The 27,342-nt window shown below is 35.9% G+C and overlaps 1 protein-coding gene across 2 annotated transcripts in view; it reads left to right on the plus strand.

The window, feature by feature from the left end:
* The window catches only part of RNF19A (ring finger protein 19A, RBR E3 ubiquitin protein ligase), a 52,445-nt gene that overhangs the window by 10,019 nt on the left and 15,084 nt on the right, over positions 1 to 27,342 (plus strand). For both annotated transcript variants that reach the window (XM_027973176.2, XM_042254437.2), the window contains exons 2-3: positions 13,824 to 14,589; positions 25,519 to 25,727. In XM_027973176.2, coding sequence (XP_027828977.1) covers positions 13,916 to 14,589; positions 25,519 to 25,727 — 883 coding nt within the window. In that variant the 5' untranslated portion in view covers positions 13,824 to 13,915. The remainder of the gene's footprint in view (positions 1 to 13,823; positions 14,590 to 25,518; positions 25,728 to 27,342) is intronic.

Here is a 27,342-nt window from a genome sequence, read left to right on the forward strand (position 1 = left end):
AAGAGACTGAGGTAAGATTGTGGAAGACTTTGAATTCCATGCAAAGTTTAAAATTCATTTATCTATGGGAAGCAAATGGATGTTTGTAAGCAGAACTTAACAAAAGGCCAACGTGATCAGTCAGAAACGAGGTGATTAATGAAGTCTTGTTCAAGGAAGTAAAGTAGTAGAAAGAGGACCAAGAGTTTGTTCTGGCACATTAGCTGTATGGATAAATCAAGTAATCGCTAGACCAGCACTGTATAATAGAACTTTCTGCAATGATAGAAATATTCTAGACCTGCATTGTCCAGTATGGTAGCCAGTGGCCATATATAGCTATGCATTCATGCTAAGTCGCTTCAGTCATGTCCAACTCTCTGTAACCCTGTGGACGGCAGCTGGCCAGGCTCCTCTGTGGGATTCTCCAGGAAGGAATATAGGAGTGGGTTGCCGTGCCCTCCTTCTGGGGATCTTTCCAACCCAGGGACTGAACCCGCATCTCTCATGTCTCTGGTAGGCGAGTTCTTTACCACTAGCACAACCTTGGAAGGGCATGTATGGCTATAGAGCATTTGAAATGTGACTAGTTTCGCTGAGGAACTGGAGTTTAGTATTTTTTTTTTAATTAATTTAAACTTAAATAGCCTCATATGGCTAGTGATGATGTGTTCAACTGAGTAACTCTAGACTACAGTTTTCTCTTATAAAGTTTAACATTAGATTGGAACATTAGTGTCACTAGAAGTATAGGTTCCACAATCAAATGAGGTTGTTCTGAGGAACTAACGTGCGTATCTAGCAGCTTCACCTGTGTATGACTAGTATTTGTGGAATAGTTTCAGTTTGTAGCCTTTTCATTTTTTGAATCTCCATGACTTATTTGAGATTCCCTCTGTCTCTTGATTGCTGATTTTTAAATTGGGGTTTGTTGATGTTTCCTATAGCAAAATATTTATAGTAAAAATATCTAATATGTCTAATTAAATACTGTGTTGTATAATTACAGTTAAACCCATTTTGTTTCTTTTGAATTCTTAATGAGAAAGCCATAACGATGATAAACCTTTGTGATTGTTTACCTGTTGTGTAATTCTTACCTAGATTCTCCTGCTTTCTTTGAAAATACTCCCTTAGTTGTTTTCTTCTCCTATAAAATTAATAAATATTTCATTTGTATCTCAGTCTTTATTTTGGGGGGACATATTTAGAGGGAAGCTCTATAAATGCAGTGTATCTGGAGCAAAATAGACACATTTTGCTTATTGTGCCTCTTGTTTCCCAGGAGATGCTGTTGCTTCTGAGAATTACTTTATAATTGGAAGAAAGTTTTAAGGATAGTTTTTAGGACTTCTACCACATAGCTCATCCAATCTGTGCTCTACCTCATCATGTACACATGTTGTAAAATTACATGCACACACAAACACACACAGAATGATTTACCCTAACCAGAGGTCTCTGCCTTCCCCACTCCTCACGTTCTTTAGGAGAAAGAGACAAATGAATTTCCAAAATTGGAGAGGCAGGATACTGCTCTTATCAATACTTTTTTAAGTAACTTACAGAAAAATTGGTTAGGACAAAATTAGCCCAAATACTTAATATCTGTAATTGTCCAAATAGTAGTAGTATTTAGATTAATGACGAAACTGGTAAAATTAAGTTTGCAGTTTATTCCACTGGATTTACTAAGACCAAAGAGTATACCAACACTTTAGAGAATTTGGAGATATTTTTAAAAGAACAGAAACAAAAATTATCTCAGAAACTATTAATTGTCCACTTTTAACCCTAGAGTATGTATGTATTGGGCTTCCCAGGTGGCTCAGTGGTAAACAATTCACCTGCCAATGCAGGAGATGCAGAGATGCAGGTTCAATCCCTGGGTTGGGAAGATTCCCTGGAGAAGGAAATGACAACCCACTCCAGTATTCTTGCCTGGGAAATCGCGTGGCTCAGCGGGCTACAGTCCCTAGGGTTGCGAAGAGTTGGGGACGACTAGGCACACATGATGTGTGTTACAGCTGTATATGTGTTTGTATATTAGAATCAGTCTTTTAGAACTAAGAGACCTTAGACAGTACCTCATCCAATCACTTTAGCTTTCAAATAAGGAAGTTGAAATTCAAAAGTATACAAACTTGACTAATATCTCAAACTAGGTTAATATCTCCCTTCTGTTGATGTATAGCAGTGAGTATTTTAACCAGTCAAAAAGACTTTTTTTTTTTTTTTTCTTGACAGCTCGGTCTTTTTTTAACGTGTTTAAAAACTTTTTTTCATGTGTCTGGGCACTCCATCACACACATCATTTTGCACTATGCTTTTCCATCCTTTTCCTTATTGCTGTGTTGTTTGCCCTTCTAAATAGTTCCTGGAAGGAGCTAGTCAAAATGTTTTACGTATTTTTTTGTTGGAAAATGGAATGAATAATGCCTTTTCTTTCTGCAGTAGTTTAAACTGTCTTTTGGGGGAGGTTTTGTGGCATATGGGAATAGTTTATTCTGAACTTTCACTTTATGTTTGTAGGAGATCATAGACATTATCTATAGGCAGAGCTCAAGGTAGTATATTTGAGTCTTGATAAGCATTCACTTTCCAGAAAACTTGCTGGAAACAATGTGCATATGTTAATCATCTGTTGAGCTTCCTCCACCTCCCCTGTGTATAAAAGTAGTTAATTTGAATTTACTTATTCCATTTTTAATGTTAGACCACTTATTGTAGGTTTACAACTATATAAACATAAGGGTGAAAACTATATTCATCTTGGAGAAATTTATGTTCTATAATGATGTATTCCAAACTTGCAAGTGGCTAAGTATTCTGATTACATTAGACAAGCTGCTTCAGAGCCAACAGTTTGTTTCATTTTATTTCTAACCTTAAGCATGATAATCTTATTTTAAATAGCTTTATCCAATAAGTGGCTTAGTTACATTTGTATCATCTTCTCAAATATTTATAATGGCTAATGTTTGTCAGGTGGTTAATATGTCATACTAAGGACTTCCCTGGTGGCGCAGACAGTAAAGCGTCTGTCTACAATGCAGGAGACCCGGGTTTGATTCCTGTGTCAGGAAGATCCACTGGAGAAGGAAATGGCAATCTACTCCAGTACTATTGCCTGGAAAATCCCATGGACAGAGGAGCCTGGTAGGCTACAGTCCATGGGGTCGCAGAGAGTCAGACACTACTGAGTGACTTCACTTTCACTTTCACTAATATGTCATACTAGTGCTAGATTCTTTACATATTTTATTTAATCCTAGTATAATTCTGTGGACTGTAGGTTATTTGTTATTCCTACTTTACAGTGTAGTAAACTGTCTTAGTAATTTAACGCAGTGTCACACAGCTAGTGTCAGAATCTGAACTTGAACCCAAACTTTGTGACTCTGAAGTCCCATGCTTTACTCTCTGAATAAAAATAAGCTATTATTACCTTATATTTGTTTTCAGAATTTTCCTTCCAAGCTACTCTTAACTTATTCCCTTATTTTATCTCATCTTAGGTAAGGTAGTCGTATCTGGAACAAAAAAAATCCCAAATCTTATGGCGGAATTCTATAAAAGTTAATTTTTTACTCACACAAAGAACCATGTGGGTGACTCAGGTATCCCAATTCCTTCCATCTTGTGACTCAGCTGTCCCCAAAGACCTGCCTGGAGTCAACCACTGGAATTACTCCATTCAGCCAGCTTGCGAGGAAAGGGAGAGAGCTCAAAGGATAATTGAAAGGATGATTTAGGGACTAGTTCTGGAAGTGGCATGCATCATCATCCTCACATTGCATTGGCCAGAACTGGACACATGGCTGCATCTAGCTGCAAATGGAAGGAAAATTAAACACGCTAACACTATCTCTACTTAAACACTATCTCTATTTAAAATGGAACAGCACAAAAGAAGTGAAATGTTTGATGGCCAGTGAGAAACAGTCAGCAATGGTGCTAGAAATACAACCTAAAAGCCTTTTAATTACTGGAATGTGTCCTCAGAAACATGAGCGTATTATATACAGATCTAAGAAATCTGGGTTCTTGGGATAGAGATAGTGTTATTGACTTACCTTATGAGGATTGATGAACTTAAAAAAATTTTCAGTGGTAACTGCCGTTTTAAGTGAAGATGATATAATAGCTCTGTAATATCTTTATACACAGCTGTCCTTTGGTATTTGAGTCCCACGAAATTAACAGAGCTTGATAAAACATTTGTGCTCAGAGATGCATTTTAAAACATAAAACCAAGCCTCCACAAGTTTGACTTTATGAGCCAGAGATTTAACTGCCAGGTGTACTAAAAATTTTCACTCTTAGGAGAAGATATCTCTACTGCATAATGTCCACAATACCCAGTTTATAATAGACAACTGCTAGACATGTGAAGAATTGGGAAAATGGGATGTCATGACCATTGACCCCAGAATGATAGCAGGCCCTAAAATTAGCAGAATTAACAGACTTGAAAGCAACTGTAATATATTCAGTGACCTAAAGGGAGATGCATGATCATGATGACTGAATATAGGTGGGCAGTTTGAACAGAGAAATAGAAACTATAGAAGAATAGACAATCTAGAACTGAAAAATACAATTGAAGTAAAAATTTTACTGAATTGGTTTAGCAACAGACTGGAGAAGGCAGAGAAAAAAGTTGATGAACTCGAAGGTGGATCAATAAAAATTTGCAAATCCAAAGAATGGATAAAAATACAAAAAATGAACAGAGCCTTGGCAGAAAGAGAGAGAAGAGAGAGACAGACAGACACTAGAGTAAAAAAATATATAAAGAAGTAATTGCCAAAAAATTAAATCAACTTGAAATTGAAGCAGTTCAGTGAACCCCAGCTATGATAAATACAGAGAAAATATCATCTAGGTATATTTTGATCAGACCTGCTGAACATCAGAGATGGAAAGAAAATACAGCCAAAGGAGAAAAAACACACATTACTACAGAGGAATTAAAATATCAGTGAATGATGACTTAATCAGAAATGATTGGCGATCAGAAGAAAATGGAATGATCTATTTTAAGTTCTGAAAGGAGAAAGTTATCAACCTGGAATTCTGTATTCAGAAAAGAATACTCATGAAAATGAAGGTGAAATAGGACATTTTTCAAGTAAACAGAACTTGAGAGAATTCATTGATAGGAAATCTGCAACATGAAGAAATGTTTAAGGAAGTTCTTCAGACTGGAGGGAAATAATATCAAGATATCAGATGAAACTTGGATCCACAAGAAGGAATAAAAAGTACCACAAATGGTAAATGTGTCAATAAATAGATTTTATCCCCAGAAAATGTTTTGTAAGCATATAAAGTAATGAAAGAATTTATAGAAGAACTGGTAGATGTGATTAAATAAACATTTTAAACCTCTTTACTTTAAAAATTACAAAATTAAAGAGCAAATATTAAGAGGGAATAAATATGAAAGTTTTAAAATTGAAGAAGACCATTAATATTCCAGTGTGAAAAATGGTCAAAAACATTTGAACAGATAAATCATTGAAAAAATAAAGAGGGCTGTAAGTGTGAACAAATGTTTGATTTGTTTAGTAACCAAAGAAATAGAAATGAAAGTAGCTTACTTTTTTTTCCCCATGACTTAGAAAAAGCTATTGAAATAATATAGAATGTTGATTAGAATCCAGGGAAATAAGCACCTTTCCAATTGGTGGAAGCAAAAATTGGAACAAATCAGTTTGGTTGTTTACTTCAAGAACATATTTTGGAGTCGCTACCACCTAGATAGCCACAAGTATTTTGGAAGTCCCTACCACCTAGATAGCAGCAAAAATTATAACAAAATAGTTTGGTTGTTTACTTCAAGAGCGTATTTTGGTAGTCCCTACCACATAGATAGTAAGAAATTTATACACTAAGAACTAGCTTATCAAATTAGGTCAGAGGTAGGTGGAAAGGAGATAATTATTCCGTAACTGGTGTTGAGAACACTGGCTAGCCATTTAGAAAAAAAATAAAACTTTGATCTCTACTTAGTTCTAACATGAAAATAAATTGAAATGGATACATGATATAAGCAGTAAACAAACAAAATATAGAAGTACCAGAAAGAAATATAAATGAATTTTTAAAATATGATCTTGGAGTGAGCAGGATTGTTCCAATAATACAGAATCCAAAAGTCATAAAGAGAAAAATATGTGAATTTGAACACACACAAACAAACACACGAAAGTTTTCATTTCTACGTTGGAAAATTGCCATGCAGGTTTTTCTTTAAAAAAATTTTAATATATTTGACACACAATAGTAGAGTTCCTTTATATAAAAAAACCTTATACCAGCAGCAGAATATGAACATGTGGTTAGTTCACAGAAAGCGAAATGTGACTTATAAACATGTGAGAACCATGTTTAATACCAGATATTCATTAAAATTTTTTCTTTTATTCGTCATCTTCTCTCAACCTCTCAATATAAGTATATATTGCTGAAGAAGTTTAATGGCCTGTTATGCTTTGTAACATAAAATGGTTTTTTAATAGAATCTAAAATAGAAAGTCTTACTTCTTTATCTCCTTTCTTGACTCTCACTTGAATATGAAATAGCTTGGGCTTCAGTAGTGACCAGAATTAATGATTAATAGAAACTGTGCTGGGAGTCTCTTTACCTGCTCCCTTCTCACTTCAAACAAACAGAAACTGCTTTATACTTAGTCCTCTTTCTGTTTTCGTCAACAGTGCTAGTGTTTTGTGCTACTTTTATTACCATGTTCTAGAGGTGCTGAACTGGGGGTCAGACATCAGTAAAAGAAATTAGAATCAGAAACTGGATACTTATAGTGTTTATCAATACAAAATTATTGGGTTTTCTCCATTTTTTTACTTTTGTGAGAAGTAATAGAAGAAACCCAATTTTAGTTAAATAATAGGCAAAAACAGATATTCCAGAGTTGAGTGGGATTTTCTCTTGGGAAGTAATTTCTTTATTGTCCTTTTTTTTTTTTTTTGCCCAGCCTACTTTCTGCAAAATATTGTTTCATGAGTCTTAAATCACTTAGGCATGTGGGTGCTTAGTAGATGCTACTAAAATGTTGGTGGTTGGGAGATGTTTATTGGTTGAATGTTTTAAATCTGTAATTCTTGAAGTTGTATATTTAACATGATGTTATCTATCCTGTAGCACTTGTGGGGTAAAGATTCTTTTTACAGTTTAAAAAGCTGAATGTAGTAAGGTTGTATCACTTAAAAAGAACCTTACAGCAGTAACAAGCCAAAAGCAAAGATATGAACAAATCCTCAGTTCCCTTACTTCCACTTATGTGTGTCATGCATCATGATTTATTTATCCAGTGTGTCTTAGGCACCTACTGTAAGTTACAAGTTGTGTTAGGTCCTAGAAATATAAAACTTGTCTTACATTTCATTTCAGCTAACATTTAGGATAGTGCCAAATTTTAGCCTGTTCCAGTTTCACTTTGTTGTCATAACATCTATTTGAAATAAGTGGAGATCACATATTTTGTAGTGGAGCTCACAGACTCAGGAATGGACATTATCTAAGATTTTTATAACTAGCAGTGTCTGACAAGGTCTTGACTCCCAAATTCTCTTCTTTATACATCCAGACTGAATGTTTTTATTTGCTGCTCCAGACCCGCTCCTCATCCTCCCCTTGCTTGCTCTGTGCCCCATAGAAGGCTGACTTACTCTAAGGACTGCCTCCCTTGGCTTCCTTTGTTGGTTTCTCGTTGGGTTTAGCCAGTGTGAGGCATTGGTGGATATTAGAGATCTCCAGAAGAGAGAAGCTGTATGTTTATTCTTCCGACTGCCACTGGACAGCTCCACCCCCCCGCCCCTTTTTTCCAAAGGATAACAATGGCTTTCTGAGTACTCTGCCATCACTGTTGGTTCCTTTAACCCTATCCACACCTTTGCAAATGAGCACTTCAGTTACCTCTTTGAAAATGCTTCGAGTTTTGGCCAGGATCCTAAGTGATATATACAGCTTTTCAAACATAGGCTGCTCTTTGTATGGATTTGAGCTTTCTAATTGCTCATTATCTATCCTGTGTTTATAAATTGAGCATTTAAAATCTACAACACATTTTCACTTAAAACAATATTGTAATTATTGATTAGATACTTCACCTGGAATGTTTAACTTCCATAATTTTTATGAAGTATAAAAAATCGCATTCTGCCAAACTAGATTATTTTTGATGTGTCAGTACAAAGTTACCAGTACTTATACTACATCTTTGGTCCACAAGGCTTTGGCATACGTGGTAGAAATACCAGTTGTGGACCATTCCTATTTCTCGTTGCTGTTCAGTTGCTAAGTCGTGTCCGACTCTGTGGACTGCAGCACGCCTAGCTCCCCTGTCCTCCATTATTTCCTGGAGTTTGCTCAAATGCATGTTCATTGAGTCAGAGATGCTATCTAACCATCTCATCCTCTGTCGCCCCCTTCTCCTTTTGCCTTCAATCTTTCCCTGCATTAGGATCTTTTGCAGTGAGTTGGCTCTTCGCATCAGGTGGCCAAAATATTGGAGCTTCAGCATCAGTCCTTCCAATGAATATTCAGGGTTAATTTCCTTTAGGATTGACTGGTTTGATCTTGCTGTCCAAGGGACTTTCCAGGGTCTTCTTCATCACCATAATTCAAAAGCATCAATTCTTTGGTGCTCAGTTTTCTTTATTGTCTGACTCTCACATCCATACATGACTGCTGCAAAAACCATAGCTTTGACTATACCGACCTTTGTCGGTAAAATAATGTCTCGTTTTTATATGCTGTCTAGGTTTGTCATAACTTTTCTTTCAAGGAGCAAGCATCTTTTAATTTCATGGCTGCAGTCACCATCTGCAGTGATTTTGGAGCCCAAGTAAATAAAATCTGTCACTGTTTCCATTGTTTCCCCATCTATTTGCCATGAAGTGATGGGACAAGATGCCATGATCTTAGTTTTTTTAATGTTGAGTTTTTCAATAACTTACTGAAAGTTATTGATAAATAAGTTAGCTATCAATAACTCTGTTATTTTTAAAAAGCTAATCCTGCAACTATTAATCTGGTATCTGTCTTGTTCCAGATCTTAGAGGAAATGTTTTCCGTTTTTCATTGTTGAAAATGTTTGCTGCGTGTTTGTCATATATGGCCTTTATTTATTATGTTGAGGTAGGTTCCTTCTGTGACCATTTTCTGAAGAGTTTTTATCAGAAATGGGTGCTGAACTTTGTCAAACACTTTTTCTGCATCTATTGAGATTATCTTATTTTTATCTTTCAACTGGTTAATATGTTACATCACATTGATTGATTTGTATATGTTGAAGAATCCTTGTATCCCTGGAATAAACCTCACTTGGTCATGGTGTATGATCCTTCTAATGTGTTGTTGGGTTCTATTGGCAAGAATTTTGTTGAGGATTTTTGTATCTGTGTTCATCAATGATATTGGCCTGTACTTTTCTTTTTTGTGTGATGTCTTTGTCTGGGGTGATGGTGGCCTCATAGAATGGGTTTGGAAGTGTTTCTTCATGAGGTTTTTTTTTGTCTTTTTTTTTTTTAATGGAACTTTTATTTTTAGTACCTAAAGTAATGAAAAACAAGGAGCCTTGTTTTGGAGACCAAGCACACAGAATTCTGTTTTTAAGTGCAAGAGTTTAGCAGACTCTTTAGTATTAATGGTTCTTGATCAGTGTGTGCAGCTAAATTACTGAGAACATTTGCAAAATATACAAGTTCTGGACCACATTCTCAATTTGATTGGTTAATTCTAGAGTGGAATATGGTTTTTTTTGTTGTTTGTGGGGTTTAGTTAGGGTTTTTTTAACCTGTAAGCAATAGATGCTCATGATATAATTGTAAGTTACACAGAAGACACAAAGTGAATACTAAAGATTATTCTCCCCAATGTAGCTGCTATTAATGGTTTAATATTTTTCCAGAAATTCTGTAGGTACCTGTAAACCTCTGTGGGTGCATTTTTTTCCCACAAATACTTTCATACTATACATACTACTGTTTTGCAGTTATTATTGCTCATTCAGTGTTATAGAGAGAGATCTATTCCTTATCATTATCTGTGAGTTGTGGTTGATTCTTTTATTTTTACCAGTTCCCTGTTGGACACTTATTTCCAAGTTTTGTATGGGGTTTGTTTGCCTTGTTTTATTTCCTTCTGTGACCTAGGCTGCAGTGAGTTTCCTTGCACACTTTCTTTGCACACTTGTGTCCTTATAATTTCTGAAGGATAGATTTTACGCGTAAGATTGCTGGTCAGAGAACAGTTCCATTTCGAGTTCAGTTCAGTTCAGTCGCTCAGTCCTGTCCGACTCTCTGCGACCCCATGAATCGCAGCACGCCAGGCCTTCCTGTCCATCACCAACTCCAAGAGTTTACTCAGACTCACGTCCATCTAGTGGGTGATGCCGTCCAGCCATCTCATCCTCTGTCGTCCCCTTCTCCTCCTGCCCCCAGTCCCTGCCAGCATCAGGGCCTTTTCCGGTGAGTGAGCTCAGTTGGCTCCGCAGAGTCGCGCTGCCTGCTCCTCTTAACAGAGTGAGGTGCTTCGTGCACGCGCTCGTCCCCCCCTAGCCCCCGCCCCCCCCCGGCCCCCGCCCCTAGCGTGTGAGGTGCTGTGTTGGGCGCGCGCCCCGTTTAGCCGTCAGCCTGCTGTGCACAGGATGCTGCCTGCTGTTTGAGTTTCATTTCTGGCGTGTTGAACACTGTTTCCTGTCTTCCTAATGTTTGTATTTTTTTTCCTCCAAACTCTTCCTCCTATGTCCTTGCTCATTTTACCACTGAGTTGTACATCTTTTTCTTACTAATGTGTAAAAGCCGTTTGTATACTAACGAAAGTTGTTCATTGTTATATGTAAAATATTGTTGTATTTTACTAATTTATCATGTCTTCCTATTATACTTTTTACCATATAAAAATATTAAATTTTTTAGTATTCAAGTTTGTTTATTTTCCTTTAAGGCGTATTTGTTTATTTGCACACTGTTTTGGAAAGGCTTCCTCAGTGGGATCACCATATGTTCTAGTTTGTCCCCATTATTCTATTTTAAGGGCTTCCCTGGTGGCTCAGATGGTAAAGAATCTGCGCACGATGCAGGAGACCTAGATTTGATCAGGAAGATCCCCTGGAGAAGGGAATGGCCGCCTACTCCAGTATTCTTGTCTGGAGAATTCCATGGACAGAGGAGCCTGGCGAGCTACAGTCCGTGAGGTCCAAAAGAGACGGACATAACTGAGCAACTAACCCACACACATCCTATTTTAAATATTAATAGCACCTTCATTCACTCTTACTAGGTTCTGACATAGATAATAAATTATGTGGGTATCAAATTTCTAAAAGTATGTTTGAAAAATTCTCCCAAGTGACCACTGGTTTAATGTTTTAAGTGATAAATTCTTAGGATCCCCAAGATAGTCTGTTTTTTGATATGTATATTGAACCCTGGAGTAGAGAAAGCATTTTGAGATGCAAGAGAAATTAATAACTGTAGAGAAGAAAATATGCAGAAAATTTTAGTCTACCATTACACTGTATTTCCCTCAGAATTAAGGGAATATGAAGCAGATGATGGGAAGGTATAAACTGTTGGACATGAATAAAGTTTGCCTGAGTGAAATGGTTTTCTAGATTTTGTGTTAGAAAAGTAAATGTGACTTTCTTAAGAATATGTATGACTGTCACCTCAGGGAGCTTTTTTTTTTTTTTTTTAACCTTTAATTCTGATATAAAGATCACCCAGAAAAATGCATTAACCATGAGTCTGTAGGTCAGTGATTTATCACAAAGTGAATATACCTTTGTAACTACTGTACATGTGCCATTTCTCAAAAGGTAGCTATAGTCCTGACTTCTGAAATATATTAGAGATTAACTTTACCTGTTTTTGAACTTTATTTAAATGGAATTATACAGCACACAGGCTTCCCTGGTAGCTCAGCTGGTAAAGAATCCGCCTGCAATGCAGGAGATCTCTGTTTGATTCCTGGTTCAGGAAGATCCCCTGGAGGAGAGCATGGCAACCCACTCCAGTATTCTTGCCTGGAGAATCCCCATGCACTGAGGAGCCTGGCGGGCTACAGCCCATGGGGTTGCGAAGGGTTGGCAGAACTAAGCAACTAAGCACAGCACATACACACACATCCTTTTATGAGAGACTCATATTTGTTTTATGAGTAGCAGTATTTTGTTCATTTTCATTGCTTTCTGGTAGACTAGAGTGGAATGAATATACCACAATTTATTTATCCATTCTACTGTTGATAGAAATATGGGTTGTGTCCAGTGTTTGGGCTTGTTATAACTAGTGTTGCCATAAATATTGTTATGTGGGTGTTTTAATGCATGTATGCATTCATTTCTCTTGTTCATTCATATCTAGGAGTATCAGTATGTAATAGATACTGTTACATATTGTAGTAATAGAATTTCCATATGTCCAAATTTGGTAGATACTGTTGAACAGTTTTCCAAAGTAGTTATGCCATTTTACACTCCTCTCAACAGTCCACATCTTTGCTAACACTTGGAAATGTCTTTTGGAATTTTAGCCATCCTGCCGGGTGTGCAGTGTCTTCCAGTATGGCTTTGATGTGTACAACAAATGATGTTGAGCACTTTTTCATATTCTTTTGTCAAGAGCCTGTGAACGTCCCTCACGCGTTTTTCTATTTTTCTACTTTGTCTTGATTTCTATATTCTTTATATATTCCAGTTACTGGTCCTTTATTAGTTTTATGTGGCAAATGTCTTCTCCCACTCCCTTAATACTATCTTGTGATTTTATTGTAGTCCAATTAACAGTCTTTTACAGCGGGTACTTTAGTATGTTTCATTTAAGAAGTCTTTTCATTGAAATAGTCTCTTCTACTGACTGCTAGAAGTGTTAGGATTTTACTTCTCACATTTCGATCTGTTAACCATCTGGAATTGATTGTTATGGAGAGAGTTACCTATAGGTTAAGTTCCTTTCCTCAGATGGTAACCAGTAAAACAGTACTATGTTGTTTTTGTTTTGTTTTTGACAAGGCCATTCTTAATGCTCAGCAGGGTCACCTTTGACAGTAAGTCAGGTGTTCATGTGTATAAATGGGACTTTTTTCCTGGACTGTGTTTTGTTCCCCATTGGTCTTTATATCCATCTTTGTGTTATACCACACTGTCTTCCTAGTTACTGTAACTTTATAATGAGTCATTATTTCTGCCAGTGTAAGACAGTCTGGTCCCTCTCCACATACACACTGTTCTTCAGAGTTGTATAAGCTCTTCTCAGCCCTTCATATTTGCATGTACATTTTATAGTGAGTTTTTAAAAAACTCCTAAAGACAGTGGGAATCATTGAGGTTTGAGTGTGATTAAAAAATCAGAAGTTTTATACAAGATTTTAATAATAAGGTCAACTCAAATTAGATTCTTAAGATTAAATAATATCTTTGTTATATCAGCATTGGTTTTATATCTCTTGTAGCTAATGTGCTATGTGCTAAGTCTGACTCTTTGCGACCCTATGGACTGTAGCCCGCCAGGCTCCTCTGTCCATGGGATTCTCTAGGCAAAAATACTGGCGTGGGTTGCCATGCCCTCTCCAGGGGATCTTCCTCACCCAGGGATTGAACTCGCGTATCATTACGTCTCCTGCATTGGCAGGCAGGTTCTTTACCATTAGCACTACCTTAAACTGGCCTTATTTTAAAAAATCAAAACCAAAAACCAGTGATTAAAGTACATACTTGTTTGACGTTTCATAGAGAGTTTGTAAGTTTATTAAAAAGACATGCACATGGTGAATACAATTAAATAATCTTGGTGTTTTGTTTTCTTCTGTTTTTCAGAACATCCATGATAAATCTTCTATAAATTGAACTATTTCAAGAATTCTTGGAAGGAACCAAGTAGGATTTTCTAACATCATGACTTAATCTGAATGCAAGAACAAGAAATAGATTTTATCTTTAAATATAATGAAGGGCTGTGTGTAAACACAGACCCTGACTCAATTCTAATGAGTATTTTAGACATGAGTTTACATCGGCAGATGGGTTCAGATCGAGATCTTCAGTCTTCTGCTTCATCTGTGAGCTTGCCTTCAGTCAAAAAGGCACCCAAAAAAAGAAGAATTTCAATAGGCTCTCTGTTTCGGAGGAAAAAGGATAACAAACGTAAATCAAGGGAGCTGAATGGCGGGGTGGATGGAATTGCAAGTATTGAGAGTATACATTCTGAAATGTGTACTGATAAGAACTCCATTTTCTCTACAAATACCTCCTCTGACAATGGGCTGACTTCCATCAGCAAACAAGTTGGAGACTTTATAGAGTGCCCCTTGTGCCTTTTGCGGCATTCTAAAGACAGATTTCCTGAGATAATGACTTGTCATCATAGATCTTGTGTGGATTGCTTACGGCAATATCTGAGGATAGAAATTTCTGAAAGTAGAGTTAATATCAGTTGCCCAGAATGTACTGAACGGTTTAATCCCCATGATATCCGCTTGATATTAAGTGATGATGTCTTGATGGAAAAATATGAAGAATTTATGCTTAGACGGTGGCTCGTTGCAGATCCTGATTGTAGGTGGTGTCCAGCTCCAGACTGTGGGTAAGAAGGTTTTGTTTGATTTTTCTTGAGTTTATTTTTTTCTCTATGGATAAAATATGAATTTTCTGATACTTAAAAGAAAAGTTTTAACATGCCAAGTAGTTAATTCACTCAATAGGCAAAAATAGATTGAGAATATACTGTCAGGTACAGTGTTAGATGTTCATTTTTATATTGTCTTTCCATCATGTATTCACATAGGCTATTTTCAGAAGAAAAGGATAAGATGGTAGAGTACAGGATCTAGTCATATTGATTTTCCCCATCCACTTGGAGAATTTTTACTTGGTATAATAGATAAAATGGTCAGACATTTTGTTGGTTGCTTTTGCTGGGGGAGTTATTTGTATAAACTTAAATGACCCTTTCAAAAGGCCTCTTAATGTGTGCCACAGTATGAGTATTCCTGTAGGAATATGTAAGTACTTACTAGTCTCCAGATCTGGAGGTTATATAATACTTCATTTGCCTCAAGTTTGTGAACTACAAATATTTTCCCAATATTTAAAATAAAATACTTTTGCTTGTATCTTTGGTTATTATGGTAACAGCAGCCCCTGTTAACAGCACTTACCATGTATGGCTGTCAGGACTAGGAAGAAACAGTCATAGGCTTTTCAAGAGTAATGAAAGCCCTGAAGACTAGGTAAGATTTAGCATTCCGTTAGTAAGCCAGAGATTATAGTTAGGAGTTTGGGAAAACCCAGAACTTCCAAGATTATCTAGATATCATCAGAGACAGACTGGAATGTAATTTATCAAATCACTTTATCAAATGACAATTTGAGGACTCTGACTAATCAAATTCATTATAAAGCTTACTGAGCAGCAAATTTCGTGTTACATCCAGTCTATGAATCCTGTAATTTTAAATAAGAAAGTAATAATATGTTTATAGCCTGTGCAAATTCCAACCAGTTTTCCCAGGTCTCACTAGCACTTGACTATCCACCAAGGATTTCTGGGTAACATAAAGCATTACAAATATTATCTAATTATTTAACATTTTATGAATTCATTAGTTGTGTGAAAGACTCAGAGGTACTATTCAGTATCAGATATGTATTATGATCTTCTATATTGCAGGATGCTCATACTGTAACATAAATCACAAAATAATATATTAAAATACTATCTAAACTGGGCCAAAGTTGCTGTGCTTCCAGGTCTATGTAGAAGCAAACTCTGGGACCTGTGAAGGGTTAAATTCTCAAGAAAAAGATGGGAAGAAACTAGAGGTAACCTTGAAAGAAGTTGAACAAGCAGAGAACAGTTTAGGTGCGGTTATATCACTCTTGATCCTATGGACCCGTGTAGAATAGTTTTCACTATGCAGGTGTGCATGTTCAGTAGAGTAGATTTAAGTCAATTGCAAATTTTAGGTTAAAAAAAAAGGCTTATCCAATTCATGATAGCAAATATCCCTATAGCAGGAGTTCAAATAGGGAGAAGTATATTGCATTTCATCTGGAGAAAGTATGATTTTCTGTCTTTCATGGAACCCCAGGATAAGTTGTGCTTCACAAGTTCCTTTAAGCATTTAATACTTTAAAAGAAAATGATGTAACAAATTGAAAGGATGCTTATCTGTAACAGCCTGTGACCAGGAGAAATTGAGAGAATAAATCCAAGAGCATAGGCTTTCTGGTCACTAAATAGGTGTGTTCTCTTGTGCTGGGTTGATGGATCATGTCATCATAGAAGATAGTATCAACACTATCAGCCTGAAAGAACACAGTGAGTAGGGCTGACATAGATTTTTACTTGTGTAAGAACTTGATCTGGGGGGAAGCATGCCAAACCAACTGGGAAAGGATTGATATTCACTATATAGAATTGTGAAAATTAGCTATTTGAGGGGAAAACATTAGATTGTCACAACATATAATAAATCAAAACAAAGTCAAAACAGATTATAGAGGTAAGTTATATAAATAAAAGGAAAAAAATTAAACTATAGGAAAATATGGGTGATTGGTTAGCTTACCTACTATTATATTGATAAAGTTGAACACACATTTACCCTATAGCTTAGAAGATCCATTCCTAGTTAAAGATTAGAGGGAAACTCTTTAACTTTTGTGCCAGGAGACATCTATTTAGGAGACATCTTTAAGAATGTTCTTAATAGCAAACAAACGAAAAAATATTCATTAACAGTAAAGTGGATAAAATACATTTAGTTTCATGGTTACCTCTTGTGAGGAAAAAGAAGGGATATGAACTTCAAGGGATAATCAAGGAACTTCTCAAGCCACAGCTAAGTAGGGTAACAATAGATTCTGGTTTGCCCAAGGTAGTTCCAATTCATGATTATGATGAAGTGAAGTGAACCTAGATAGTATATTCAAAAGCAGAGACATTACTTTGCCGACTAAGGTCCGTCTAGTCAAGGCTATGGTTTTTCCTGTGGTCATGTATGGATGTGAGAGGTGGACTGTGAAGAAGGCTGAGTGCCGAAGAATTAATGCTTTTGAACTGTGGTGTTGGAGAAGACTCTTGAGAGTCCCTTGGACTGCAAGGAGATCCAGCCAGTCCATTCTGAAGGAGATCAGCCCTGGGTGTTCTTTGGAAGGAATGATGCTAAAGCTGAAGCTCCAGTACTTTGGCCACCTGATGTAAAGAGTTGAATCATTGGAAAAGACTCTGATGCTGGGAGGATTGGGGGCAGGAGGAGAAGGGGACGACCGAGGATGAGATGGCTGGATGGCATCACGGACTCGATGGACGTGAGTCTGAGTGAACTCTGGGAGTTGGTGATAGACAGGGAGGCCTGGCGTGCTGCGATTCATGGGGTCACAAAGAGTCGGACACAACTGAGTGACTGAACTGGACTGAACTGAAGTGAAGTCGCTCAGTCGTGTCCGACTCTTTGTGACCCCGTGGACTGTAGCCCACCAGGCTCCTCCGTCCATGGGATTCTCCAGGCAAGAATACTGGAGTGGGTTGCCATTTCCTTCTCCAGGTTATCTTCCCGACCCAGGGATCGAACCCAGGTCTCCCGCCTTGCTGGCAGACGCTTTAACCTCTGAGCCACCAGGGAAGCCCCATGATTATGGTACTGGTGTACATTTTAATAGCATTACCTTTCTTTTTCAGGTGTTCCAGTTAGATTGCAAATTAAATGATCACCCTACTGATACTGTTCTTAACTTGTGTGGTAGATGCAGGGGGTATTCATTTTATTATTCTTTATAAATCCTTTGATAGGTATGACATTTCTCCATAAATTTAAATTTTTTTCATAATCTTATACTTTTAAGTATTTTGCACATTTTCTTGTTGAGACTTCATTGGTAAAAAGTAAAATGGCTTAGTATTTTCAGTATTTTGGAGAAGACATGAATGTTAACTCAAATATAAACTAACATAAAATAATAGAAACACTTACTTTAATAGATTGTTTTATTATGAAAACCACTTGATTTGTTATATAAGTTGAACAAGAATTAGCCGTGATTAATTTGGCTGTAAATTAATTTTTGGTTTTGGTGGTTGTCAGTCTTACCCACAAAAGACAAAGAAAATGCCACAGAGATTATTTTCATTTGTTTTTGATTTATGCTAATACACTAGATTGTTGAGAGCATATTTTGTATACTTGGGTATGTTATAGATTTTCTGGTTGTGTTATGTGGAAAAGGTCACCTTGTGACAAAATTTATACGTATGCTTTGATAACATGGAATGCTGCGTGAGATCGTGCAGTATTAAAAGTTACAGTTGTACTTAGCATGAGTGTGGACAGACTTGATTTTAAATATCATATCACATTGTTTTAAGAATTGAGAAGGGTTTTAATACTATTACTAGAGTAATCCCGAGCACATAGTAAGCATTTTATAACTCTTACTTATCATTCTTCATCTCCATTTCTAAAGTTTTATTTTTATTTTTTTTAAATCAGATAGTTACTCAACTATTTAATGTACCTATGTGCCAGGAACTGGGCATTTTTAATAATTAACAAAAGATGAAAATCTCTTCGCTCTTGGAACTTACTAAAATCTTTGGATTTGCAGAGGGAAATTTTTTTATTTAAACTACATTTATTGCTGAAATCTGGCACAGGGGATACTGATAAATATCTGGCTGTTGGCAGTTATTCATAGCAATGCTTAACCCACAGTATATGTTAGGACTACAGGCATGCTTATGCATGTAGTATTTTAATCCCTTTCATTGTATTCAATACATTATACTTAAAAGACTCTTTCCAGAAATGCTAGATGTAAAATTTTGTCTTTTCTCTTGCATTTGATACTTATCAAAATGACCATTTTCTGTATCTGACACCAATTTTACTTCACCCTGTGAATTATTTAACACACTGAGAAATAATTCTTTTTAGCTCAGAGTAAAAAGAAAACCTGATCTGGTTTCTGTTTGAGATCTCTGAGGGTTTCTGACTTAAAATTCTTTCTACTCTTCTGAGGACCAGAGAAGATTAAGCTTGTTCTAAGGACAGTATGTATTTCTGAAAACCTCTGTTGAGAAGGGGTCTGGGGGGCCAAACCTCTGTGGTGACTTAATCAGGGTAAAGTTAGCTGGACTGTTTCTTGAACATGCCGGTCTGTACAAGTTCAGAGAAAAATCTGGCCGTGGCCGTCGCTGAGGAAAAGGATTGTGGTGAGGGACATGTAGGAGGAGAAACATAAAATCTGTCTTGGATAAAAATATCTATTACCTTCTGCCTAGGAGACTTAGTGTGTACATTGTCTAGGTAAATGGCAAAAAAATTGGCATTTTGGTGTCTGTCATCACTTGTTTCAGTTGGCTAAGACTACCCTACTATTAGCACACATTATCCATGTCATCTCCTGTGACTACTTCTGACTTTACTGGGGAGCTTTGAATATGCAGGAACATGTATTATACTAGAATATAAAAAGTGATTTAATATTTGAGAGCAGGAAGACAAATACAAAAATAAAAGTATATTTTTCTTTATAACCACAGGTTCACCCCATGATCGATAAAGTTATTGAATGAACAAGTCTGACTATATGCATTAATATAAGTTGTTTATCTTAGGAACAGTTAATAAACCATTTTAAAGTAATGTGCTCAACTGTAATCAGGTTTGTGAAGCTTTGAGTGGATTTTCTGACATTTAAATGGCTCTAAATACTAACTTACTCTGGTGGAAGAAACTGTTAATAATGGATAAAAAAGAATTGCACCATGGGCTTAGGAACTAAAGAATATGTATTTTTAGAATTTTATGCTGTCTCATTCCCATCCTCTTTGGGTTTTAGCCATAACTTGCCCAACTTTCAACATGCTGGAAATGCTTTTGTAAGCTAACCTTTTAGAAATTTTATAACAGAAAACAGATCCAACTTTGATTTTCTCCCAAGGAAACAAATACATGTGCCTTAGAAAACAAGAACTGAGTTGATATATAAGACACAGGAGACATATCAACTTTCTCTTACTAATTAGTCAGCTAAAGAAGTTAGCTTTAGATATGCATCCTAAATGGCTTGGTAACACCCCATCCTGAAATTAGACAGACTTCTGCAAATAGTTTGGGCAGTTCTCGACAGCTGTAGACCTTCCCTGCCGCATGTACAGGAAAGCAGAACAGAAAGCATCCTATCTAGGAAAGCAGATCCTGAAAGGAGGAACCAGGAAATGAGCCTCACTTTGTCTAGACTGTCTCTCAAATACATAAATTAAGTCACTCCTTTTCCACAGAATAATAATAACTTCTTGCTAGTGGAATCATGAGCCTTTTGATTTGAATGTAAAACCTGACTCTTCCCCTTAACTGGACCAACTGATTTCAGTGTTTCTGATTATATTTTTTTGTTCTTTAAAGATTTTGTTAATTAAGGCTTTGTGCTTTTGGGGAGAAGTTACCTTGGACTCCTGGATTAAAGTTTTTTTCCCCCCTCATTTTTTAATTATAACATTTATTGAGATTATTATATTTTTCTTAGGATTACATTTCATGTTAGGTATAGTTTGTTCTTCTTACTTGTTCCTTCATAAAGAATTTGCTCTAGGTGGAATATACAACCCTAGTTGGTATTCCTACTTCCTCAGTGCTTTTTTTATGGAACCTCTAGTATTGTGAAACACTCCCAGGAAATAGATGTCTTGGCCAAATAAATTTAGAAAACAGTGTTTACTATTTATGTACACAATTGGTATGTTAGTAGCATCAACACATATACACTATCGTGTGTAAAGGGGATAGTTGGGGAGAAATTGCTGTATAACACTGGGAGCCCAGTCTGGTGCTCTGTGATGACCTAGAGGGTGGGGTGGGGGTAAGGGAGGGAGGCTTAAGAAGGAGGGTGTGTATGTATCATTATGGCTCATTCACATTGTTGCATGACAGAAACCAACACACATTGTGAAAATTAACAAAAAATAAAGAAAAAACTATCTTAGCAAATCCTATAGTAAAAAAAAAAGTACTTTAATTTTGCTCAGTGTGTCCTAACTTTACCACTGAGTTCTTTCTTAGTATGGATCACCTATAGTAATCCAACAAATAGAAAATATTTCTGAAAAAACTCTTCTGTTTCAGTTCCTTTCTCTCTTCCCCACTTTCTTCCTATCCCTCCACCCCTGCTAAGTAGAAAGGTTTAAGCATTTCAAGTAACTGGAGACCTTTAGCTGAAAAATAGAGATGGAAAGTTAAGATTTGAGTTAAATAAGGAATCATAAAAGGAAATAGAACTGTCTTCTGAACCATGGTTTGGGTACTGTATAAGCTAGAGATCTTTTAGTTGGTTAACTAATATTATTCAGTTATTTCTGTGAACTGCTGAGCGTGTTATTTTCACAAATATTACCTAATGCACTAGAGCATTGAAAATTTTCTTTGAAGCAAATACTTTACCATTTGCTTCCGTTATAATTTAAGAGTTATTTTCTAATGGAAAAAAAGCATGGCTCCCACACAATGAAAATCATCTTCAGGAGTCCTGTCATTCTGTTTTCAAAATATGTGAATGCTCGGGACATTTAATTCCTTGATATATTATACAATAAAATGATGAAATGTGCTTAACAGTTACTGTTAGGATTGAATATGTATGAAGATGGAACACTTACATAGTAAACACTCAATAATTATTAGCATAAGAAAAACTTTCTAGACAAAATACCCTTTTATGATTATCAGAATTCACAGACATTAAAATATTTGGTTAGTTAAAGGTAATCCTGTTTTTTAGCAATCAGATATTAAATGTTTGACATCATAATGCTAGGACTGATTATTACTCTAACATGTCAGCTGTTAGTTTTCTCCTGATAATTACTGCATATTTTTAAATGTTCTAAATAGATAAGCACTATCTACGAGCAGTCATTTTCAACAAACTTAAGTCTCTAGACTCAAAACTATAAGAAATTTTCATCTTAAAGGAATTTATAAAGCTGTTTGAAAATTTGATTATTGAGAAGAAACTATGTTTTTGTGTCCTCACTTTTCTTGATATAGCATGTTTTTATGGATATTTTGCTAGATTTTGGAACTTGTGAAATTTTGAAATGGCAAAATTGACATTCTGCTTTTAATTCTCCTCATCATGATGTGAAGAATTTCCAAAAAAGGCTCTTTCTTGAAAGACTATCTCTCAATAGCCTACGTCACTAATTAGAAATGGTCAGTTCTTAAAAGTTCTGCTTAGTGATATACTAGTATACTGAACGGCCTCTACAAAGGTTAGAATTATGATTTAGCCCAATTTCTGCTAAACTGCTTCATATATTTTATATATATTTGTTTGCTCAGAAAGAATATTTTCTTCCTAAATTTATCTAGTTAAAACAATCCTGACATTCATATTTACTATAAATCTGTTTCCCTGTTTAATAATTTGAAAGCTCTTAAGTTTGTATCTAAATTTGGCTTTCACAGTCATCACTAAATATTACATTTTCTTCTTGCAGCACAGTGTACACTTATATACTTAAGTTGTCCAGTAAAATTTCATCATTTAAAGTAATTAGATTTCTACTGTGTTATGTCTTAGAAAGGCTTTCAGCTTTTATTTTAAAATGAATATTCACATATTAATGTTTAATCTAAATGACATACATTATTTATATGGATGTAGAAATGATAGTGGTCATTCAGTTCAGTTGCTCAGTTGTGTCTGACTCTGCGACCCCATGGACTGCAGCATGCCAGGCTTCCCTGTCCATCACCAGTTCCTGAAGCTTGCTCAAACTTATGTCCATCAAGTCGGTGATGCCATCCAACCATCTCATCCTCTAAATGCAGAGGTACTAGAAATGTCACTGAAGCAGTCATTTGCTCATTTGGCCTTCTAAAAGGTCAAGGCCAAAGCTGAAGCTGTTCTTGGCTAAATACTGAGGCTAAGCCATACTTTTGTTGTTGAGTCACTAAGTCGTGTCTGACTCTTTTGTGACCCTATGGCCTGTAGCCCACCAGGCTCCTCTGTCCATGGGAATCTCCCAGAATACTGGTGTGGGTTGACATATCCTTCTCTAGGGGAATCTTCCCAACCCAGGGATCGAACTGGTGTCTCCTGCATTTGCAGGCGGATTCTTTACCATTGAGCCACCAGGGAGGCCAAACTTTAGTGAATCCCTATTAGATGTTTAAGAACTTCCCTGGTGGCTCAGACAGTAAAGTGTCTGCCTACAATGCGGGAGACGTGGGTTCAGTCCCTGGGTTGGGAAGATCTGGAGAAGGAAATGGCAACCCACTCCAGTATTCTGGCCTGGAAAATCCCATGGATGGAGAAATCTGGTAGGCTATAGTCCATGGGATCACAGAGTCGGAGACGACTGAGTGACTTCACTTCATTAGATGTTTGGAAAAACTCAGTTGTAGGCAGTTTATGTGTAGCTTTAATTCAAGTAATAAGTGGCAGAAGTGGAGTCTGGTAGTTTAAAATTTTCTTCTGCTTTTGTAAATTGTGATTGACTTAAAAAAATAATTGGTCTTACCATGTGCCCTGCACACACAGGTCTCCCCATTCTGTCCCTCCTCTTCTCTCCTTGTTTCAAGAAAAATTAGGGTAGAGAAGAGATTTAGAAGAGAATACCATTTTCTTTTCACCAAAGTTACTACTTTTACAAAGACTGCTTAAGGTTATAACTTGGGAGAAAATAAAGAGTCTTTGAAGAATTGTTTTCTTTTTATTGAGACTGCAATGAATAAGTCCTCAGGGAAATCTTAGAGCTCAGGGAAACAAAATTTTCCTAGATTACCCTGTGTTGATTTAAACTGCCTTAATTCATTCATGTTTGAACATGTTTATGATAGATGATGGTAATTAGAAAATGGCCTATCAGAAGTAAATTAGAATTTAATATATAAAATTTAAGTTTAAAGGTGAGATTCTAAGGGGGCAAGAGGTCCAAAATTAGAGAAGCTTCCTTACTCTGAATATTTTGCATAATTTAATAGGTTATCTTGAAATTCAATAAAAATCTCTGTTACAGCTAGTATTTAAATTTTATTGCCAGTAACAAGAGAAGCCCTGAAGACGCCCCTAAATTTCTAGGCAAAAATATTTGATATTTACAAAAGCCTCTTATACATAGATGACTTGTTTTCTTTCAAAGAGAACCAGAAACTCTACACTTTTTAATTGAAAGGTCTATGTAGATAATTGATAGTACTTATGTGTAGTTGTAAGAAATAATACAGAGGTATTCTGTATATCCTTCAGTTTTCCTCAATAGTATAATTTTACAAAGCTATAAAGCAACATCACAACCAGGATATCAATACTGACACAATCTTCTTGTTTAGATTTACTTAGTTTTACTTGTACTCAGTTTTGTGTATAGATTTGGTTATATATCGTATCACCTGTAGGTTTGTGTACCCACCACCATAGTCAAAGTATTGAACAATTCCATCACAGAAGGATCGCTCATATTAAAAGATCTTGCTTTTTAAATACATCCACCTTGCGTCTGCCCACTCCTTTCCCCCACCCCATTTCTATCTTCTGGCCACCACATATCTGTTTTCCATCTCTAATATTTTGTTATTTCAAAAATGTTGTATAAATGGAACCATAAGTATATAACTTTTTGAGATTGACTTTTTTGACTCAGCATTATACCCCAGAGAGATTGATCAAGTTGTTAAGTGTATCAACACTTTTGTTTTTGAATACTATCCCATTATATATATGTATCATAGATTGTTGAACCATCATCTGTTGAAGACATCTGGGCTGTTTCCAGTTTGGAGCTATGACAGAGCTGCTCTAAACATTTGTGTATAGGCTTTTGTATAAATGTAACTTTTCACTTCTCTGGGATAAATATCTAAGAGTGCCCAGAATTTATTTAAGTCAGAAATCCTTAAAGTGCCAAAAATTTTAACTCAGAGAAGAGATATTAGTCACAAATCTGCTGTTCTCAGTCTTTTATATGCAGCAAAAAAACCACACATTTCCTGATTGAGAATTGAGAAATTAATTGGGACCAGAGACTATTTCTCCATGTATCTTAAAAACAAAAATACGAGAATTTATGCATAAATACAAGATACACACAAATGTATGAATTGGCCTCATAAGTATATAAAGAGGAAAAAAACCCCTAATACCAGGGAAACTACTGTTGAGATTTTTGGTGTGTTTTTAGTATTTTCTATGTGCATACAATGCTAATTTAATAGAATTTTTATAAAATTAGGAATAGGCTATATATACAGTTTGGTGTCCTAGTTAAAAGTTGAAAATTAAACTTTAACAATGTTTTTTAGCCATTTCTATGTCTTTTGTGAACTGTTTATTTTTTCCTATTTTTTTATTGGTGGGAAGATAGTTTTAGGTCTCATGAGTTTATGACTGTCAGCTCATGCATAAATATGAAACTTTTTCAAGAATAGCATTTAAATTGGATAATTTTTTTACTTAATGAATATCTCTTATTTTACATCACATTTTAAATCATTTTTCTTATTCTTTACAGGTATGCTGTGATAGCATTTGGATGTGCTAGCTGTCCAAAATTAACTTGCGGGCGAGAAGGCTGTGGAACAGAGTTTTGCTACCACTGTAAGCAGATTTGGCACCCCAATCAGACCTGTGATGCTGCTCGACAGGAGAGGGCTCAGAGTTTACGTCTGAGAACTATACGTTCTTCATCCATTAGTTACAGTCAAGAGTCTGGAGCAGCAGGTATTTACCGCTAACTTGTAGTAAAATGTTTGACACATACAGAACACCTGTTATTTTAATTCAAAAATGCGATAAATATTCAGTTCCTCCTCTCCTTTTAATTGTGTTCTACGTGTTAGCGCTTCTGTCCCAGAAGCACTCCTTTTTTTCTGTAGAAGAAAGTGGTATTGAGTTGGAAAGATTTTATTGTCCAGAAATAGAAAGGAAAAAAAGAAGTGTCACAGATGATTTATATGACTGATAGCTGAAGGTGGTCCAAAACTGTTATTTAAAATAAAGGTGTTTTATGCAAAGCTTAGCAATTATTTTAAATACTAATATTCCTTAGAGATTATTTCTTACTGTACTAATATCACACAGTTACCGATTTTAAATAGTATTTTTTGGATCCTTTTCATTTACATGTTTTACAAAATACAGTTTTTATTTCTCAGTATTACCAATTCCAGGATCAGGGATTCAAAATCATACCTTGGTGAGGAGTACACTAAGAAAACTTTGTCTTTGGCTAGAAATTTAAAGTTGCCTGGAAATCTATACATGAGCAAACATACGTCATAAATCTCAAAAATTAGAAAAAGTCTGACCATCGTACATTCATAGAATTTTCACTTTTTATTGGAAATTCAGTCATTTTTAGAAAAATACTTTTTTCATTGATTATTAAAAGAAAAAACTTGGAAAATACAGAAATTTGTTAAGAAAATAATTTATATTCCTACCAGCAGCATATTAAAAGAGTCATGTACTTTATGCTACTAGAAAAAGAAGTCTTTCTCAGTATTTACAGTTGAATTTAAAGTTAAATAAACTTTAAATTCAGCACTTGATATTTTATATAATGGACATGGATTTTCTTGCTCTTTCACTGATTCACTTGTTTTATTTCCTTGCTTGAAGATTTTAGGGTAGAACTCCAAAGGTATTATTCATAATAATTTGTAGGTATTGTTTCAGAAGCATTTCGGGGAAGAGCCAAATATACCTGAACTGTCCTCTGTAGAATCAGCTAAAGCTATCCTGGCATGCCTTACTGTTTATAGCCTTTAGCTACTTATGTGTGTGCTCAGTTGCTCAGTCATGCCTGACTCTTTGCGACCGCATGGCCAGGCTCCTCTGTCCATGGAATTTCCCAGGCAAGAAATTCCCACTGGAGTGGATTGCCAGTTCCTTCTCCAGGGGAGCTTCAACCCAGGGATTGAACCCACATTTCCTGTTTCTCCTGCATTGCAGGCAGATTCTTTACCACTGCGTGACTGGGGAATATCTACATTTTATTTAAGTGGAGATGGTTAAAAAAGTTCTAGGACTTGAAGTGCTGCTCATTGAAGACAGCTGTGGGGGAAGAACAAAGACAAACCTTATATAGCTTCCAGTTTGCCTAGAGCTGCCTTTGGTTCTCATTTCTGTTTTTATTATTTTGCTATTCTTTGTTCTCATTGTTCTGCTGCTGTTTGAAAAATGTTTACAACTTGAAAATTTAATGTAAAAGTGTTCCTTTTCTTGAAAGGGGAGAAAAAAGTGCTTTATATACTGAAAATAGCAGGCTAAAGCTATCAGTTAACAAACTATACACGTTAAGAATTTTTGGCAATGCTATAGTTGATTATCTACT

The sequence above is a fragment of the Ovis aries genome, chromosome 9 (genome assembly GCF_016772045.2).
Source record: "Ovis aries strain OAR_USU_Benz2616 breed Rambouillet chromosome 9, ARS-UI_Ramb_v3.0, whole genome shotgun sequence".
Classification (NCBI taxonomy): Eukaryota; Metazoa; Chordata; class Mammalia; order Artiodactyla; family Bovidae; genus Ovis; species Ovis aries.